General features: G+C 48.2%; 1 protein-coding gene across 2 annotated transcripts in view; it reads left to right on the top strand.

Annotated features, from left to right (window-relative positions):
- CYFIP1 (cytoplasmic FMR1 interacting protein 1) overlaps positions 1-15,855 on the top strand; it is a 104,120-nt gene that overhangs the window by 19,355 nt on the left and 68,910 nt on the right. For both annotated transcript variants that reach the window (XM_065932003.1, XM_065932002.1), the window contains exons 2-6: positions 10,526-10,648; positions 10,724-10,813; positions 11,435-11,512; positions 11,685-11,786; positions 12,631-12,812. In XM_065932003.1, the coding sequence (XP_065788075.1) occupies positions 10,532-10,648; positions 10,724-10,813; positions 11,435-11,512; positions 11,685-11,786; positions 12,631-12,812 (569 nt within the window). In that variant the 5' untranslated portion in view covers positions 10,526-10,531. The remainder of the gene's footprint in view (positions 1-10,525; positions 10,649-10,723; positions 10,814-11,434; positions 11,513-11,684; positions 11,787-12,630; positions 12,813-15,855) is intronic.

Raw genomic sequence — 15,855 nt, forward strand, 5'->3', positions numbered from 1 at the left:
AGGATTAATTACACTGGACCTTTCTGCCCAGGTGTTGTCATCCTAGACTTTTATCTAGAAGGTAAAAATCTGTTATTAATAAAATGGCTCACACGAAGGGAAGGCTCAGAAGGACTGCTGGGTCAGAGTTCCTGGGGAGCATTTATGAGGTTGTGTAAGCAAGGTCGAGCCACCGTTCAATATGGAGGGATGGCTGGAGCCTGGACAGGAAGCATCCAGGTCCGCGTTTGTGGGGCCGGGCCTTCCCTGTGCTGAGTGGGGATGTCTCTGCACCTGGCAGGCGGGCCCTCAGGATGGTTGTCAGGCTTGTGTGCAGGCTCGGTCTCCTTTCTGGGGCAGGAAGCCGTCATGGTGGATGGGGACCCCCAGCCTGGTTGGAAGTTTGGTGGCACCTCTGGGTGGTGTGACCACCCCCCAGTGCCAGAGACTGCCAAGCATGACTCCATCCTAGAAAGAACATGCTGAGTTGCTACTGGCCTCTTCTCTAGTGTCTTAAACATGCACTGCAGTCTATGTAAAAGATGAAGGCCACCACAGTCACAAAGAAATGGTCAGGCATTGGTGGACCAGAGGGTCCCAGACCATGGAGGAAACCAACCTCCCACTGTTCCAACCTCATCCCGCTGCAGCCAGCTGGCCCCACCGGGCTCACCTATGTGCTTGGTGTACTGGCGCAGCAGCTGCAGAACATTTCCATTTTCCCTCCAAGGACCCACTGGAGGCGGCAAGAGTGATAGAGCTCAGCACAGGGTATCAGTCTGGGCCCGGTGTGGGCGTTGCACGCTGCGAGGACCCTCTTTATCTCAGTAATTGAGACTGATTCTGTGGAATCGTACACCCAGCCCCACCTTTTGTTGATTGATTTGTATTTGCCTCAGATTAGTTTTTCATAAAATCCCAGTTCATAAATGGATAAATGCAGTGCTACTCTCCCTTGCCATCATGGGGTACCCCAGAGTTCCAGGCCACATGGTTTGAAACCCACAGCTGTAGGCATGTAAGCAGGAGAGCCACAGGGTCAGAGTACTACTTGCATAGTTAAAAGGAATTAAAAAGGAGTGTGGCAGGCTTGAGAGTGGCATATGAGTGCTCTAGGTTGGGAAGGGGCCAGTCAGGCTGAGTAGAGCAGCAACAGGAAACCTGGAGAGAAGGCATTCAGGAGGCAGAGAGACCACTCTGTCTTGAGAAAACCCTGTCCCAGGTCTGCAGACAGAGTATGAAGGGCAGGAGAGCAGTGTCAGGACCTAAGGACTGACAGACTCAAGACTCCTCTGGGGGCTCTGTCTTAGCTTCACCTTATTGTGATTTTCAAGCACACTGGGTTTTTGTTTCTCTGTTGATGCAGTGATTCTTTTGAGGTAATTGCAGAAGAGACCAGTGCTGCTTTAAGTTTTTTCCTAGGAATTATAGCAGCCCATTCTTTTTCCCCATCCTACTTAATCTGGAAAAAGAAGCTGGAATTTGAAAAACACATTGTTTTAAAATGCAGGATAGAAAGACACAGTTGAATAAAGTATACTTGTCTTCCTCAGATGATTTATTTTACATGTGAACAGACTGCACAAAAGTTTGGATGTAGTTTTTCTGGGAAGTACCATTATTTGTATATAGAAGAGGAAGAAAATCAATGAGAAACGTTTTGTAGTTTGCTGTGGGTTGGTTATGCTGGGCTCTTTGACAAGTAACACACTGTCCAGTTGTAAAGTTTCAGAAGTATGGGTTTGGAGCTGCTGGGGAGACCCTCTCTCCAGCCAGACCACCCTCTTGCCTCAGGTTACATGGGCTTGAAGGGTCACATGGGCACACAGGCAGTGGTGCCCCAAGGCAGGATGTTTAGATGGGCATGAACCATCAGTTCTGCATTTTCTCTCCTGTTGTTTTACCATGTTATGCAACCTTGGCGTCAAGCTGCCTTGGCAGTTCTATTTTAAAGCCTATGCAAAGCACCCGCTCACTGGCTTTCGGCTGGGATGCAGCCTCGCTTATCTTGGTGTCTGACCCTGGGCCCTGTCTGTTTGGATGCCATCGCTCCCTGCTTCTGGGGCTGGCACAGCCTCCTGCCTGCCCTGCCCTGCCAGTCTGGACCAACACGGACCTCGGCCCCAGCTGCTTGCCCATGGGTGGGCATCCCCGCCCCTCAGCGCTTTCTTGTGCCTCAGCTGTGGTGTGCGTCTCCTGAGGCCTCTGTCTCAAGTCCTGTGCCTGTGTTTCGTCTTGTCTCTGCAGCCCGTGTTCTGTTGGGGAAGTCTGTGCTGTCCGTCACAGTGGCTCATTGGCAACACATGCACACTTTTCCCTGTTCCTTTTCGTATTTTGGTGCCACCCTTGCCACCAGGTTGAAAATTAGTCTTTCCCCTTTAATTTCAATCAGTGCTTTGCAGCCTAGCCTAAGTGTTCTTTTTAAAAAGTGTTGAGTTATATAAGGAGAGGTTCGCTGTCTGTTACTGCCAGCAAACAGAGGAGGCTTCCCTTTCTTCCTGCCCACCAACTCTCATGATGTCCAGAGACAGGGGAAATAGTCAAATCATACTTACTGAACAACACAAGTTCTGTTATCCACTGTTCCTGGTTTTGAAGTGTGTGGTGACTGCTGTGAGTCACAGAAGTCCTCTTAGCGTCTCCCCGTCCCCACCCCCAACACGGCCCCCTCCACCCAATGCTGGTTGGGGGTTGGGGCTCTTGCTGCCCCTCTCCTGCCCTCGGACCTGGCTGGCTCCTCTACCACTGATATCGTGCTTGTGAAAGTCACTGTGTTGCCCTCTCTCTGCCCCTGTCCCCTGCCCAAGTGCACACAGCGTCTGCTGCTGAGGTCACACTGACTCTGCCCCTGACCCGTGGCTATGGCTCTGTGCCTTTCTCTGCTCAGCTGTCAGAGTGTGATGACCCCGCCTGAAGGGTGGCTGAGGATGACTTGTTGAGAAGATGTAGGGTTATCTAGGCTGGGGGGCGGACAGTGTGTCATGTGAGGGTCAGCAGCCAGGGGGTTTCTAGCCTGGCACCAGGAACCTTGCCCTCCTACCTACTTGAGGTTGCTTGCCCCTATTTGGGGTCTCCTGGTCCCATTTGGGGTCATCTGATGCCCATGTGTGGTGGCCACCTGAGGTTCTAGGGCACTTTCATTGGCCCTAGTTCTGGTCGTTTGTAGATTCCAAGTCCAGGTGAGGGACTAGAGGGAGGGTCACTAGCTGGCTCTGCTTGTGAGCCTCGCCAGGATTGTCTCAGTGCTGGTCCTGGGAGAGTGGGGTTGGTGCAGCTCCGCGCAGTGGTCCATGTCATGGCAGGAAGGGAGGTAAGATTTTAAACTCTGCCTTGCACAGTGCTGAGCCTGAGTCTAGGTGCAAGAAGGTATGTCTGCCAAGTCAGAAGAGGCCCCTGGGCCCTAGGGGCCGCTCACTCAAGGGCAGGGGGCAGGGAGTGTAGCAGGAGGAAGCAGTTGGGTCTCCCTGGCTCCAAGTGTTGTAAGGTGTCACAGCATAGCATCCCGTACCTCGGCCTTGCCGGTAATCTTGCCCACTCTCCTCCTCTCGAGCTCATGGGTGTAGGCACACTGTCCGAGTGCTAAGGCCCAGCTGTGGGACCTCAGGACGTGCCGATAACTGAACAAGCAGGGTGGGTGGTGGTGCAGTGTGCATGAGGTTTTACCAGCTTGGAGTTCTGGCTCTGCGCTCACTCACCATACTCATGGGGAAGATACTGAGGAGCTGTCCAGAGCTGGGTGCCCCCTGAGCCCCAGAGCTCCCTGAGTCAGGGACACTCAAACAAAGTGAAATCAGTATGTCTTTTCTTTTTCGGTCACATGCAGGATCTTATTTTTCTGACCAGGGAGTGAACTTGCGCCCCCTGCAGTGGAAGGCATAGAGTCTTAACCCCTGGGCTGTTAGGGAAGTCCCAGTTGAAATCTTTGTTATAAAAACTTAAACTTCCAAAATAAATTAGTTAATAGCTTGTTAAAAGACAGTTCCCCTGACATATTTAAATTTATTTGTATAACTTGGCAAACTATAGGAATCAGAAACAGGGTTGAAAACTGCTGTTGAAAGAAATCAATCAAGGAAGAAAAATACCTGGCTTTTATGTTGTGGGAGGACAGAAACCCTGGACAGTATCTGTTTGCTTCGTTGTTTCACCCCCACGGGAAGGAAGGATGCGACGGGTTGGGGGCAGGCTGGGGGTGGGAGGGGCGGGTAACAGACTAGACGTGCTGATGCTGGACTTTGAGACCCAGGCCCTGGTAGGTCAGTCAGTCTTTGTTTTGCTCCCAGCTGTCTGCTTTTTGTGCATCAAGTATGTGTGTATCACGAAAATGCCAGCATGAGGGTGGTTGTGGTGGCCAGTCCGCACGAGGGGATGGGTACCCTGTCTGGGCAGTTCTGCTCTACTCAGTCTTAGCCGTGTTGGTCTGCTCAGAATGTGTGTGTGCTAAGTTGCTTCAGTCGTGTCCAACTCTTGCGACCCTATGGACTATAGCCCGCCAGGATCTTCTGCCCGTGGGATTCTCCAGGCAAGAGTACTGGAGTGGGATCTTCCTGACCTCGGGGTCAAACCCCCATCTTCTGTGTTAGCAAGCGAGTTTTGTTTTTTGGTTTTTTTTCTTTTTTTTACCACTAGCGCCACCTGAGAAGCCCAACTGGAACAAAACCCATACCCCAGGCAGCTTTCAGTTCAGTTCAGTCGCTCAGTCATGTCCGACTCTTTGTGACCCCATGGACTGCAGCACGCCAAGGCCTCCCTGTCCATCACCAACTCCTGGAGTTTACTCAAACTTACGTGCATTGAGTCGGTGATGCCATCCAACCATCTCATCCTCTGTCATCCCCTTCTCCTCCTGCCTTCAATTTTTCCCAGCATCAAGGTCTTTTCAAATGAGTCAGTTCTTCACATCAGGTGGCCAAAGTATTGGAGTTTCAGCTTCAACATCAGTCCTTCCAATGAACACCCAGGACTGATTTCCTTTAGGATGGACTGGTTGGATCTCCATGCAGTCCAAGGGACTCTCAAGAGTCTTCTCCAGCACCACAGTTCAAAGGCATCAATTCTTCAGTGCTCAGCTTTCTTTATAGTCCAACTCACATCCATACATGACCACTGGAAAAACCATAGCCTTGATTAGATGGATCTTTGTTGGCAGGCAGCTTAGGCAATAGAGAAGTATTCTCTCCTAGCTCTGGAGGGTAGAAGTCTGAGATCAAGGTGTCAGCAGGGCTAGTTCCCTCCGAGGTGCCTCTCCTTGACTTGCAGACAGCCACCTTCTCGCCGTGTTCTCACTTGGCCTTCCCCCTGCGCCTATGGTCATGTGCCATCCTGGTTCCTCTGTGACCAGGCCCCAAGCCGTGGAGGGTATTGAGCTCATTTGAGCTGAGCCAAGGGAGACAGAAATGTAATCGAGTTGTTCAACTGTGAAGTCCTGCGTGGCAGCAGGGCAGGTTTTGAGTGCGTTCCAGATGTGTTAGTTTGTTACACTCTTGGGCTTTGGCACTGTGGCTTTTGACAATGCACAGGCGTGTCAGTCCTTGAGGTGTAGCTGAGGCTCTGTCCCACGGCTGTGTGGTGGGTGGCCAGGCACACAAGGCCCCTGTGTTGTGCTGAGAGGAAACCCCAGTGGGCCAAAGGGGGTGAGGCTGGCAAGATTCTGGATTTGGGGTGACTGGAGCAGGGACAGGGAGCGTGGATTTTATTCCTGGGGCAGTGGGCCACCCCTGACAAGGGAGTGGCCACTAGAAATGGAGAAAAGTAAATGGAATCTTGAGGTGAACTTGTCAGGTGTCAAAGAAAGCGGTAAGATGGAGACTGGGGACTTGAATTCAGAACCGACAGTTCAAGGTTTCCTTAACAGATGAGGCAGACACCTGCTGCTTCTTTGTGGAAGAAACACAGGCTGGAGAGTCATGGAGGCGCCCATGGCCCTGAAACTGGATGTTTGTAGGGTGTGTTCATGATCGAAAAGCACAGAGGGGAAAATGCAACAATTAGGAAGGAGCCTCTGTGTGTGGTAACACAGCCTTGACTGGTAGTTCACACAAAGATTAAAGCATGCTGTGAAAGAGTGTGCAACAGCTCCAGTGTTTTTATGGAAGTTGGAAGGGAAAAGCAGCTTACAGAATAACTTATGTCATCTTGTTTCTGTGAGGGATCAGAGGATTATGGATAATTTCCTTTACTTTTTCTTCATTTTCTGTTTATCTGAAATAAATATTGATAATTTTTTATCCTAATTTTTAATTGCAGTAAAATATGCAGAACATAAAATTTACCATTTTGAACATTCACACTGTTGTGTAACCATCACCACTATCCATCTCCAGAACATTTCCATCTTCTCAAACTGGATTCTGCCCATTAGACAGTAATTCCCCAGTCTCCTCTTCTCCAACCCCTTGGTAACCACCGTTTTACTTTTTCTCTCTGAGTTTGACTCCTCTCCTGTGAGTGGAATAGTGCAGTGTTCTTCCATTTGTGACTGGCTTATTTCGGTTAGCATGACTTTGGCTTCATTTTTGTTGTTGCATGTGTCAGAATTTCCTTCCTTATTAAGACCAAATAATATTCCATTGTATATATAAACCACAGCAAAAAAAAATGTCCTTAAACACTGATTTGAAATAAGTTGAACATTTTTCCTAAGTTTGACATTTTTCCTAGGATGTGACCCAAGTGTGTCACAGAGCCTTTCTGCAACTCTCTTGCACCACCTCTTCCGTCAGCGGGTGATCGGGCCTGTCCTGGGCAGAGGGTGGGGAGGAAGGGGGTCCCCTGGGCACTAAGCGGAAAGCTCGGGCAGCTGGTCCTGTGGGCTTCATGGTTGCTCCTGGGTGGTTGGCTTGATCTGTGGAGGTGAGAGGCGCAGGGGTAAGGCCAGGCAGCCCCGTGGGCCCACAGGCACCTTGCTGGGCAGCCTGGCTCCTCGGAGGCCATCAGTTTTGAGGTGCCCTGTGTGGGCACCGCTGGGGCCCCTGCACTGGCTCTGCCGGGCAGTGACCGGGAGGAGGACTCGGCTCTGTGCACCCCTGTCCTGGATGTACTGCTTTCTTGAGTGTGGAATAGGAAGTTCTGATGACAGAAGGAAGTTGGTAATGAAGGGAGATTCTTTCATTGCTGTGAAAAATATCTGGCACATTTAGCATTAACGTGTCTGGTGAGCACCGTGCAGAGTAGGTCTTGTGCTGTTGCCGGGGTGGGGGAGTTCTGTGCAGCGCCGGCAGGACAGGCGGGAGCGTCTGTCCTCCCCGCGCTGCTGGCCGCCGTCTCCAGGGTGGAGCTGGTTCTCCTTTCGGGGCTGTGGGCCTCTGCCTGATGTGACCCTCTCTTGTGGTGCACTCACACTGAGCGTGGCTGCTCCCTTTCTGGGTGGTCTTCCGTTGTGCACCCCCTTTATCCCTGGGCATTTCCTGCTCTGAAGCCAGCTTTCTCTGCTGCTTGAGCAGTCCAGCTTCCTTCTGACTAGTCTTGCGTGGTTTCTCTTTTCCCCTTTTACTATCAGCTACCTATGTCATTATGTTTGAAATGAGTTTCTTATAGCTGGCATATGCTTGGGTCAGGAGTTTTAAAATCCATTCTGACAATCTCTGTCTTTAATTGGTGTGTTTCAACTTACTTTGGTAAATCTAATTATTGACATGTTTGGGTTTAGGTCCACATTTTATTTTTTAACTCCTCTTAGATTCCTCCCTCTCCTTTTCTCTCATTTTGGCTTATCAACAATGGAAATTTATTTCTCACAAATTATTGTTCTCTAGGTTATGAACCGCTTTGCTCAGGCTATTTTTTTTTTTTTGCTCAGGCTATTTTTAAGCTATTTTTTCATTGTCTTTATTTTTCAGCAGTGTGACTGTAATATGTCTGGGTAGGGATTTCATTAGGTTTGTCTTGTTTGGGGTCTGCTGAGCTTCTTGAATCTGTAGACACATTTGCAAAGTTTTCAGTCCTGTTTTCAACTGTTTATCCAGCTGAGACACTTTGTTCTTGTTCTTGTATTTTTATGAGACAGTGTGCGATATTTTTCTCTTGTTCCAGAGGTCCTCAAGGTTCTTCACTTTTTTCAGTCTTTTTTCCCCCTCTGTCATTCAAATTAGCTTATTTCTGTTGCTCTGTCTTCAAATTCACTGAATCTTTCCTCTGCTTTTAAGCTCGTGTGGGGAGTTCATTAAATTTCAGTATTGTACTTTTTAAATGTATTTTTAATTAGAGGGTAATTGCTTTGCGGTGTTGCATTGGTTTCTGAATACAAGATCATGAATCAGCCATGGGTATAGTACATACTTGAACCTTCCTACTTGAACCTACCACCCTTCCACCCCATCCCACCACTCTTAAGTCATCACAGAGCACCCCGCTGAGCTTGCCGCTAGCTCTCTCTGCACGTGGTAGTGTGTACATGGCAGTGCTCTTCTCTGAGTTTGTTCCACCCTGTCTTTCCCCGCTATGTCCATACATCTATCCTCTACATCTGTGTCCCTATTCTTGCCCTCCAAATAGGTTCATCAGTAGCGTTTTTCTAGATTCCATATATATGTGTTAATATGTGATAATTTGTTTTCTGACTTACTTCACTCTGTATAATAGGTTCTAGGCTCATCTACCTCAGTTCAGCTGATTCACATTTGTTCCTTTTTATGGCCGAGTAATATTCCATTGTGTGTATGTAGCATGGCTTCTTTATCCATTCATCTATCGATGGATGTCTGCGACACTTGCATGTCCTGGCTATTGTAAATGCTGCTGCTCTGCCCATTGGGGTGCAGATGTCTTTTTAAATTATGGTTTTTTCAGGGTATACGCTCAGTAGTGGGATTGCTTCGTCATGTAGTAGTTTTATTCCTAGTTTTTTAAGGACTCTGCATACGCTTTTTCACAGTAGCTGTATCAATTTACATTCCCACCAACAGTGTAACAGAGTTCCCTTTTCTCCACATTCTCTCCAGCATTTATTGTTTGTAGATTTTTTTGATGATGTATTTTTTAGTTGTAAATTTCCATTTGGTTATTTATTTATTTATTTGTGACTTTCCGTTTTTTTGTTCAGTTGAGGAGTGCCATGTTTGTTCAGAGCATTTTTATAGTAGGTACTTTAAGTCTGGTAGATAATTGTAGCATCTGTATTATTTTGGCATTGCTATCTGCTGCTCATCTTTTCCCGTCGGAGCTAAGACATTACTGGTTCTTTAGTGAGTAGTTGGGATTGCAGCTGGACATTTTGGATATTATAGTATGAGACTCTGGGTCTTGTTGAAATCCTAGGAAATGTTGTTTTTATTTTAGCTGGCAAGCAACCTGCTTTGATTTAGGCGACAGTTCTGACCTGTCCTCTGTGGACTGTGGTGCAGTGTCACTCCTGTCTTTGGAGCTCAGCAGTGCTTTTTGGATCTGTCCTGTGTGTGCCTCCTGTAGCCGTCTGGGACCTGGCTGTGATCTCAGGGCTTGGGATATGAGGATCAGATCCACGCATGTGCAGCCTGAGGGGGAGCCTGATGACGTTTCTGACCAGCTTTGTGGGCTTGCTCTTCCAAGCTCCTTCCTCTCCACATTGTCCCTGGGGCTTTCCAGTGCCCTGGGCTTCCCTTTTTGGTTCTCTGACCAGCGTGCTGAGGCTTGGAAACCTGCCTCGCCACATACTTCTGCACCCATGCCTGTCTGGTGCCCGGTGCCAAGTGGAGCAGCTGGGTACCTCTTCCTTTTCTTGCAGTGTTCTTTCCCAGCCCGCCTGCTGTTATATTCTGCTGTCTCAGAATGAACATAGCTGTCCACGTAGCTGCCCCACATATCCTGCTGGGGTCAGGGCTGCTTCACATGTCCATCTGGAGTTAGAGTTGCTCCCTGAGTCCCATCCAGGATCACAGCAACATTCAGCAGGAGGCAAGCCAGAGTTTGTTGACTCCTCCCTCCTGAAGCCAGCATAGATGTATCAGATTAAGTCCGTCTGCTTTTCTGTGCTTCTGTGTGGCAGTCACAGAGTTCAGGCTCTCAGTCCTCTGCCAGTAGCCCTTTCCCTCTTTTCTTTCCATAGCCATAGGCCCTCACCTTATTGGGCCCTGCAGGCTGTCCTGTATTCTTGGAGTCAGGGCACTGGCTTTGTGCGTCTTCATCCCGAGCGTGTGGCCCCGCTTGGAGGACCCGCCTGGGAAGTGTCATCGGTTGGAAGCACTGTTGCCCATCCGAGGCTGTGCTGGCCTCCTGAGGACAGATGTAGTCCTGGAGGAACTCCTTCCTGTCCCCAGCTCAGTGAAAGGGTTGTCAGACCCTCTCAGAGAGCCCTCCAGGATGATGGCCCTGAGGTGGGAGGGTGGCAGGAAGCCCTGGCGCGTGTGTTGGCCCTTGTGGCCTATATATCACGACATGCAGCAGCTGTGTTGGGACTCCCCTGCTGATGAGGCCCGAGAGAGATGCCAGGCCCCAGGGACACTCTAAGATGCCTCTGCCACCCCCCAGCTCCCTAAGGAGAAGGCACAGGGAAGCAGGACCCTAAGTACCCCACCCTGGAGGGACTGTCATGCCCTTCCTCACAGTGCAGGGGCTTTGTGTTTGGTCCTAGGCCAGGATGGCAGCCCAGGTGACGCTGGAGGATGCACTGTCCAACGTGGACCTCTTGGAAGAGCTCCCTCTGCCTGACCAGCAGCCCTGCATTGAGCCCCCACCATCCTCACTGCTCTATCAGGTGGGTGCTGGACGGCTGCAGGACACGAGACCTGTGATGCCGACCTCCATGTGATGGTTTTCTTTTTCCTTCCAGCCAAATTTCAACACTAATTTTGAAGACAGAAATGCATTTGTTACTGGCATCGCAAGATACATTGAGCAAGCAACCGTCCACTCTAGCATGGTAACTACATGGTTTCCTCAGTGGGAGGCCAGGGGTTGGCACATCTGAATGGCAAATGCCTTTTGTGTGTGTGTGTGTTATTCTGTTACTAAGAACAGTACATGCTCTTTCTGAACAGCTGGCTTCTGTGGCCCAGAGAAAACCTCTGTCACATCAGCCAGCGCACTCTCCTTTGCTTATACTTGTGCTCAAGTGACACCCGTATGGGGTTTAGATTGCAGAAATGAATTGCATTGTTGTTATAATTATGTATGTTAATGATTTAACGAACATTTTGGTATGTCATTAAATTACACCAGATGAAGTAATTTTTAATATCTGTCTAGTCCATTTTATAATTGTTCAAAATTTAACTATTTTTGCGTGTTTACTTAGTTTGCCTTGCTTTCTTATAGTAAGAAGTTCAATGATGAATATCTTCCTAAATACATAATTATTCTCCCTGGCTAGATTTGTACAAGTGAAGTTATTAGATCAAACCTTGTGAGCATTTTAACGCATCTTAAACGTATTTTCAGACTGTAGTCAGCCTCCTGGCTTCTCCCTCTGGATTATGGCTGTATATGTTAGCAGTTTGTGACTGTTCTGCTTGCCTTTGATTTGCCCGGTGTTCCCTTGCAGAATGAGATGCTGGAGGAAGGCCAAGAATACGCTGTCATGCTCTACACCTGGAGAAGCTGCTCTCGGGCCATCCCACAGGTGCCGTCCCAGCCAGACCCCGCCCCATCCCCACTGGCCACGCCCCACTCCACACAGACCGGGCCTCATCCCTGCCCGTCACACCGCACCCCGCCTCCGATCCGCCCTCCTCCAGCAGCTCCTCACATTCTCTGGGCTGAAGCCTGTCTCTGTCATGCTCGTTTACTTCCAGGTGAAATGTAACGAACAGCCAAACAGAGTTGAAATTTATGAGAAAACCGTGGAGGTCCTTGAGCCTGAGGTCACAAAACTGATGAATTTTATGTACTTCCAGGTAAAACGGTGAAATGATCCCAGGGGTTTAGTGCAGAGGAGTGGGACGCTGGCACCATGTACTAACTAAACAAACTGCCTGTAAATTCAGATGCTCACAACAGCTTTGAGACCAAAGGGAACTAAACCTTTGACAGGCTAAAGCTTGACTGGCTGTTTCAAAGTAAATGCTGCTTTTGTGTTTCACTCCTCTTCTTCCCTTGGGAGAGGGTTTGTGTTTCCTGCATGAAGACTGCTTTCTGTCAGTGTGCTTGCACTTTTGATTCATCTGGTTTTCACATGTTTCCATCCCATTGTCTGCTCTGGTGGGCTTAACCCTGGTTTTGACTCCTTCTGGCCCTTGGGTTAGCCTGGGTGGCCACAGGAGGGACTTTTGGGATTTTTAAAGACATACTTTAGAAATGTGTGTGAGTTTTTTTATTATAGATTTATTATAGCAAACAGAGAAGATACAACTCCTTAGGTGATGAGTTTTTATTTTATCTTAAAAAATTGTCAAGTGGAAATCCTCCCACTCCCTTTTTCAACTCTGAAAGCTAAAGCAATCTGCTTTACAGATGTTCTTTTGCAGCATTTTGCTCAGTAACTTTGCTGGAATAGTCAACAAAATTCTTTTACTTTGGGGACATAGTTGGTAAAGTGCAAAATCGATGATGATTGTTACAGAGCAAAGACACGTGGAAATCACTTTCTAGAAAATGTCTCTTTACCTGAGCTGTAAATACACACCTGTTGGTTGGGCATTTCATCAGAGAGTAATGTGAGTCTGGACCCTGTGCTTGGAGCTGGGTCTGGGGTGGGCCCGTCCCTGAAGGCAATGTATTTGTCCTGCTTTGTCTGCACAGAGAAATGCCATTGAGCGTTTTTGTGGGGAGGTGAGGCGCCTCTGCCACGCGGAGAGAAGGAAGGACTTCGTGTCTGAAGCCTACCTGATCACCCTGGGCAAGTTCATCAACATGTTTGCTGTGCTGGACGAGCTGAAGAACATGAAGTGCAGTGTGAAGAACGACCACTCGGCCTACAAGAGGTGAGCGCGCCTGGGCCTCACCCTTGGGCTCCCGGGCACCCCTGCCTGGTGGCTGCGGCACCTACCAGGGCCATTCTTGGGCCTGAGACAGATCACGAGCCCTGCGAAGCATTCTTGTAGGCTCTGGGCTCCCATCACCCTAGAGGACAGTGTGCTTCCGTGAGCCTGAGTGCCTGGTCTCGGAGGGCACGTCACAGCAGTGTGTCTGTAAGACTGAGCGTGTTGGTGGCAGGTCGAGCAGAGCAGCTGCCCTGTAACCAACTCTCTAGAGAAAGTCTGTGCCCTACACTGTTAAAACAAGTTGGCTGGAATGAGATGCTGACTTGTTTCCTTTGTTAGACAATGAATCTTAGCCATACAGTTGAATTAGAAGAGATTTACTTTGCATCTGAATAGGCTGTGGTTTCATTTGTAGAGAAAGAAAAGTAGTTTTTCCTGTGCCCTTCTAGGTTCTTGCCTGAGAACCGCCTTTAAGAAAGCAGAAATTAAGACCAAAATAAATTTGACTTAATAAATATGTGGGGGGGGGGGTGTCCCAAGATATGAGACCCAAAGAAGTAACCTTTTAAACAAAGAAAAAGTAACCTGTGAAGAATTGATAAGACAGAGAAGTTTGAGTTGGCGTGGTCAGTGAGTGAGGAGGTAGGAAGGTTGTTCACACAGCCTCTGGTGATGAGGATGCCTCCTGACCTCCTGGTACAAGGAGGTTACCTTTCATGTGGAAGGTTTGTTTCCTGCTTTCAGGGCCACAGAGAAGGTCAGAATGTACTTGCAGCTGTTTAAATAACTAATTCAGAATAAATCAGTATGCCACAGTGGCATTTTTGGGGGCAGCCTATCCTGAACCCTAATACACATCTCAAATCATGCAACCATTGCTGTATCTTTAAAATGAAGTTAACTTGAGATGCAGCACGAAACAGATCTGAGCTTGGGTCAGCAGTGGGGGTGGAGCTAGATCTCCCAGACTTCAAGCCTTGTTCGTGTGAAATAAGTTCAGGTGTTTCGTTCATTACAAGAGTCGGCTCTGCATGCAAGTGTAGATCTTCAGAATGACAACATCTTTTGAATTGTCCTGTTAACTCCTCTCCAGTAGGAGAGTCTGGAGTTGTCTCCATTTGATGCCAGTGTTCGGAGATTTCAAGTGTGTGGGACTCTTGGTGGAGCATGGGGCTTCTGAGCTTCCCAGTCCAGGAGGACAGCTTCTGCTCCTGATGGCACAAATCCCTTGTTGCATGATTCTGATCAGCTTTCTTAGCCTTTCTGACTCTATCAGAGACATGGGGAGGTAGACAGCACCAGTGGTTTTCCATTTTAAAAAGGTTTCTTTTCTCTCTCTCAGCAGTAGCACCTTTATTTCAAAGCCCAATCTGGAAAACAGTTTAACGATGGGACTGCTCTGTGGAAGGCCATTGGAGGGTCCCTGGGCACCCCCTTCAGAAGATGCCCACCATCTTTGCCACCCCCCAGGCTCCCCTGAGCGCAGAAGAGGGCTGAGGCACCCCTCATCCTTCCAGCATCCTCTTGCTATGATCTCTGTTATGGACCCTCTGTTGGTTCTCTTTCCCAGACAATAACCCTTACTCGTCCCCAGCCCTCACACCCACAGTCAACATTCAAAACCCTTTTTATTAAAAAAAAAACAAAAATCAAAAAACACTTTATTTGCACCTAACTGGTAGTTACAGCTTCTTCTAAGTATAAGTTCCAGATAACCCATATTGTCATGGTGAGGCTTAAGGAAAATAAAAACAGGTATTTTTGGTCCTTTGCTTAATTTCCATTCTTGCAGCTTCAACAATCACTCAAGTCAATAAAGTGAACACTATACATTCTTTAAAAAAGAATGTAAAATGCTAGTTAATATTATTTTACTGCATATATTTTTTTAAAAAAACTGACAGAAATAAGCAAGATTACAGTTTATTTCTCACCTGAAATGTCCTGATGTAGGTGGCCTGCAGCTAAGTGGATTCTACACCATTCAGGAACCAGGGCTCCTGCTGTCTTTATGTGTTGCCTTGTAGCCCAGAATGGCTGCTTGAGCTCCAGGTGTCATCTCTGCATTCAGATCAGCAGGAAGGAAGGAGAGTTGAGGGCCCCACAATATCTCTTATCAGTAAACTTTCAAGTGCCTTACAAAGTTTTGCATTGTATCTCATGGCTGAGCAGTTGATCCCTTGTGGAGATGAGGCACACTGCTGCACTATAGAAACTCAGGGTTTATTTTGAAGCAGGAAGGAAAGGAAATGACAGTTGGGGTAGGTTGGTAATCTTTGTCACGAAAGCTTTTCTTTAGTAAAACCGTGCAATGTTAGGTTGCACAGACAGGTCCTGAACTTTTGGGGGGAAGCCCTAGGTGTGCAGAGTCCTCTTATGTGCTTTCATACTGCTTGGTAAAAACTAGAGACTCAGCACATGTTGTGCAGGATCGTTGGACCTCAGTGTCCAGGTCCTTCTGTGTCCACCGTTCACTTGTCAGCCTGTGAGGAGGTCATATAGGTCTTGTTTTTTGGAAGATATGGTGAGAGTCAGGAGAATTCAGGGGGTTTGTATTGATTTATAATAAGAAGTGTGTGTTCATCCTCATTTCTGACACAACTCCTAAAACCCTTGGAATTTCCTGTGATGAAAGCAATAAAGTTTCTTTTGTTATGTTAGTGTGATTTTGGAAAGCCCCTAGGTACCCTCAGGTTGGGGCTGGTCACCAGAGGAATCAGCCCTGGGACTGGAGGGTTGAAACTTTTAGTCCTACCCTCCTGACCTCAGGGGAGAGAGGGGTTAGAGGCTGAACCCATTGCCAGCATCCACTAATCTAATCAAACACGTTTATGTGAGGAATCTTCCATGAAAGACCCAAAGAACAGGGTTCAGAGAGCTTCCAGGTTGGTGAACATGTGGAAGTTTGGTGGAGTGGTGATTGCCGAGGTCATGGAAGCCCCCATTGTTTCCCATACATTGCCCTACTCATGGGGTCTGATGCTGTCTTCCCGCAGTGTCAGAACTGAGTTCATTGCAGGCCACCCAGCTGGTATTAGACTGT

This window comes from Muntiacus reevesi, chromosome 3 (assembly GCF_963930625.1).
Source record: "Muntiacus reevesi chromosome 3, mMunRee1.1, whole genome shotgun sequence".
In the NCBI taxonomy this organism is placed as follows: Eukaryota; Metazoa; Chordata; class Mammalia; order Artiodactyla; family Cervidae; genus Muntiacus; species Muntiacus reevesi.